The following is a 4447-nucleotide window of genomic DNA, read 5'->3' as shown; positions in this document are numbered from 1 at the left end:
TATATTTATGTTTGATTGATTATAAACTTGAAAATGTTTAGCCAACGACCTATAGCTCAAATGGCATAGTCTCCCGATACTCACCTAGAGGTTGTGGGTTAAAGTCTCACTCTTAACTTTGAAAAAAAAAACACATGAAAATACTTAATTATATATTTTGGACAATGTTAGTTTCATTATTTTATTTCAAAAAATTTGGTTTATGATTATGTTTATTATATATTTATAATTATAAAAATTTTAATATTTGTAAATTTAAAAATTATAAATTTATTGAAATAGTTGTAAAATTATAAATATTGTTTAATATTTAATGGTTTATATAAAAAAGAGAGTTGTTGGACTTGGCCTACCAGTCTACTGTTAGACGAAGTAGGGGAGAAATTTAGGACCGTTAGATGGAATAGGGGTGGGCGGGGCAAGCCCATTAGATGGCAGGACGGGACGGGATAGGCACGGCAGGACGGGTTTCTCCTTTTAGCACCTTTAAAGACAACCCAATATTACATAATTTTTCCAAAACAAATAACGTTATGTGCATGCTTTCATTCATAGTTCTATATAAATCGAATTAATTGAAAATTATATCTCATAGTACTAAATTGAATCAATATGGCTCGAATTACATGGAGCACTATATTTAAGCATAAATCTAATTCATTGAATTCGAATTAGTTATTCTATGACTAAATCAAATTAATACGATTTGAATTAATAGGGGAACTACAAAATCGAATTAACTCAATTCGATTTATAAGTCCTTAGTAAATCGAATCCACTAAGTTTGATTTAGTATATAATGACACACACAGATATATAAATAAAAATTGAACGTAATTCTTTATCATAGAAAAACTCACAATGGCTAATAATGATAATTTTTTAGTTCTAGTGTACTATACTAAACATATTNTTATATCCAAATATAGAAAACAACCCTAGCCTCTACTGACTCACTCACCCTCTCAACCAGTTAACCCGAAGGCCTCCCCAGTCCCACGATTCATCAACTCATCATCAACACTCATCAGCCAGCCACCACCAGCTGCAGCAGGCAGCAGCTCTTACCATCACCGAACTCCTCTCCTCGGCCAGAGCTCACCGTCGCCGCCGGAATTGTTACTGACAGAGGGTGCCAACGCCGAACGTCTCTGCCACTCACCCTCTTCTCCTCGCCGTGGAATCTCTACTCGGAGCGCTTCTCGTTGCCATCGCGAACTGCTCCTGCTCGGCTGTCGTCTCCTCGCCATAACGAGCTCTGTTCCCGGCATCTCTCTCTTCAAGCTCTCTCTCTCTCTCTCTACGACGTCACTTGTCAGCGCCGTGTTCCTCCGAGCTCACACTGTCACCACCGTTCCTCCCTCGGCGTCTCACCGATAGGTCACGTCTTCTTCAGTTTCATCTTTATTTTCTAGTTAATTTTTAAGATTCTGAGCTGAGTTTGTGTTCTGAAATTGGATTCTGAAGTTATTGTTGTTGTGATTCTGAAGTTATTGTTGGCATGAAGTTTTAATTGTTGCAGTTGATTCTGTTGTTTCTGAATTTGTGTTGCTGCTTTATTGTAATTACTAATTTGCAATCATATAATTTTTGTTGTTACTGATTTTAGATCTGAAATTGTGGTTGATAATTGCTGAATTGTTGCTTAATTCTGGCAAGATTGAACGCATATATGGTTGTTAGCGATGATTGAACCATCTTAGAGCTTTTCCTTCCATAACTTTTATTGAATGATTAGCTATGCTCCGGGGCTGTTCTGTATTCTATAGTCTGTATTCTTGGTATTGATTGAATCATTGAATGATTTGTTCACTGTTGATTTTTTTTGGTTAATTTTTGGTTAATTTCAGAGTTTCTATTTGTTCATTATGATCGGTCTTTTGTTAGAGAAGAAATAAATTTGTCATCTTTGTTTTTATCGAAGAAATAGATGAATTGAATTAACTCAATTAACTAGATAAGTAGATGATCAGATATTTTTTACTGGTTTGGTTAATTCAATGAATTTTTTTTGTTTCTTGTGACTATCTTAAATTTCATATAACATTATAAATTTTATACGTATATAAATTTTGACCTTTGATATTTGTTTTTTTATATTTGACTCATGTGTTTTGTGTGGTTATGAGATTTTAATTGGAATTATACTTTTAATTTGGGTATATATATATTTTTATTTATCTTGAGCGGTTTGACGGTTTTCAGAACCTTGCTAGTGAGGGTTTGAGTTTAGGGTTTGGGTGATGATGGCGTTCTTCAGTGGAGCTCAGCGATTTCTTTGGCAGTCTTCTTCAGTTGTGGCCTCCCACTTCACCCCTACTCGTTTCACTTCGACTCTTACTTCCCCAAAACTCTTCATCAGCGGTCAGTAATTTACTCCAATTCTCTTCTGCTTGTTCATCTTGTTAATTATAATTAATTGATCGTTTCCATAACATGATTGTCACTATTGAAACCTTCATTTCCTTATTCCGTTTTCTCTTCTAGAATTGTCAAATTAGCTCCCTTGAAACCCTAAATTATCTTCAATTTGGGCAGGGTAATCAGTTATGATTAATGATTATGTTGCACTAGATGGGTAGGCCTAGCAACTATGATCTGCATCTTTGAGGCTAACTTTTGTCGTGAAATTGTGGTATTTTTCCGTATCCCTGATAAAAGGAGGTTTGAAGTTGTAGGGCTCTTCTGTCTTGATTCCTTTAATTTGTTGGATTCAACAGTCTTGAGCTTGGACTATGAAGTATTATTGTGTACTCCAATGTAGCCTTCAAGAACAGTAGGATAGTATTTGAATGCATTGTATTCTTATGTGGCGACTTTTATAACCAACCCGGAACATTGAAGTGCAATCTTTATCAAGACAGGTACTAGTCTACTAGTGTCTATACAAAGCCAAAGTTCAAGGGGAAGGGGATCTGAGGAAGATAATTGAATAGGACTGTTGCGTCTTATTTATTACTCTAAATGTAATGAGAAGGACATGTTGTTAACTTATTAACTTTGACAGGAGATGATGATCTTAAAGAGTTTCCCCACAAACACTACTAAAGCTAGTGCTCGCACATCTTGCGTGGCAAGACACGGATACAATGCTTAATTCGTGTCTTTTAAAGTTGGATCACTCACTTTACAATATTTATATGATTGGGGGACATAATTATTAGAATATAAATATACAAAGAAGTAAGATAAGTTTCACTCTCGTGAAATGTATTTTATTAGGAGGGCTGTAGGGCTTCCTAAAAGGCCATTTTTTGGTCTCTGAAGCTGTGAATTTCTTCTACTCTATTGGCTTGTAGTTCAATAAAGATCCATTTTCTTTTTAGCACCATTTTCTGTAGGGAATTGTTAGGTGGATCATGTAAGACTATAACTGGCGAAGCTTCTAATATAAATATCCAGTATAATGGAATTTACATAGTTCTGTATGTAACTTTTATATGTATTTGGCATTTTGAACAGGTCTTTCAAGACTGACAACAGATGAAAAACTTACTGAAGCGTTTTCTCCTTTCGGGCAGCTGCTTGAAGGTAATGTATTTCTCCTGCAATACTTGATTCTTCTACATGCTTATGTATTAGCTTGCTGGATATCATTCCTGACCTTCACTCATCTTGATCGACAGCAAAGGTTATAATGGATAGAGCCTCTGGACGGTCAAAGGGATACGGATTTGTAACTTATGCAACCGTAGAAGATGCTGAAAAGGCGAGAGCCGGAATGAATGCTAAATTTATTGATGGATGGGTTATATTTGTTGATCCTGCCAAACCAAGAGAGCCCAGACCTCCTCAGCAGCCACAGTCTCAGCCCTCTGGAGCTGGTTTCACGGTTAACAAGACAATTGGATGGTGTGGTTGATATTCATTATTGAATAAAATAAACCTTGATTCATGTTGTGAGATTTCAAAAGACCATATATAATTTAAATCCGCCAATTATTATATACTATAGTTTCTGGAGGAATTTTTGTATCAGACAATTATAATTTGTAACTGGGGATTGTACTTTAGCCGTAAGGCATTACTATTCGGAAGATTTTGATGTCCATTGGAAATTAAATGCACCACTTCCCTTGCTAAGAGGACATGGAAACAACATTAAGATGTCTTTCTATCACATCATCTACACCTATTTTGAAGTCTTGATAATATGGTTTTCCGAAATAATTGTTTAAAATGGTACTGGTGTTATTTGATTCTCATATATTTATATATTTAATACAAAAACCCTAATTCAACAATGAGGGTATGAGTTTGACAATTATAACTATGCTATAAAATTCATTGTATAATCTTCACATCATATCTCCTTATACTTATCATGTGGTGGACTAAATCATTATACATTAAGATCCTCAAAGCGACATATTCGATTGCCTAAAAGATATTTGACTTGTGTTTGAAAATTGATTGCTGATTAAAAGCTTTTTTTTAAGGGGTTATA

General features: G+C 35.0%; 1 protein-coding gene across 1 annotated transcript; it reads left to right on the top strand.

The window, feature by feature from the left end:
* Positions 1 to 949: 949 nt before the first annotated feature.
* On the top strand, positions 950 to 4099 carry LOC107491679 (organelle RRM domain-containing protein 2, mitochondrial). Its single transcript, XM_016112570.2, has 4 exons — positions 950 to 1380; positions 2206 to 2364; positions 3463 to 3531; positions 3627 to 4099. The coding sequence occupies exons 2-4, from the start codon at positions 2244 to 2246 to the stop codon at positions 3860 to 3862; spliced, it is 426 nt and encodes a 141-aa protein (XP_015968056.1). The 5' UTR covers positions 950 to 1380; positions 2206 to 2243; the 3' UTR covers positions 3863 to 4099.
* The last annotated feature ends 348 nt before the right edge of the window (positions 4100 to 4447 follow it).

This window comes from Arachis duranensis, chromosome 6 (genome assembly GCF_000817695.3).
Source record: "Arachis duranensis cultivar V14167 chromosome 6, aradu.V14167.gnm2.J7QH, whole genome shotgun sequence".
NCBI lineage: Eukaryota > Viridiplantae > Streptophyta > Magnoliopsida > Fabales > Fabaceae > Arachis > Arachis duranensis.
This window is presented reverse-complemented; position numbering and strand designations above follow the sequence as displayed.

Coding starts and splice junctions, on each gene's coding strand:
- LOC107491679 (XM_016112570.2), top strand. CDS start 2,244: ATGATGGCGTTCTTCAGTGGAGCTCAGCGATTTCTTTGGCAGTCTTCT. Junction 2,365..3,462: donor CCCAAAACTCTTCATCAGCG/GTCAGTAATTTA, acceptor CATTTTGAACAG/GTCTTTCAAGACTGACAACA. Junction 3,532..3,626: donor TTTCGGGCAGCTGCTTGAAG/GTAATGTATTTC, acceptor CTTGATCGACAG/CAAAGGTTATAATGGATAGA.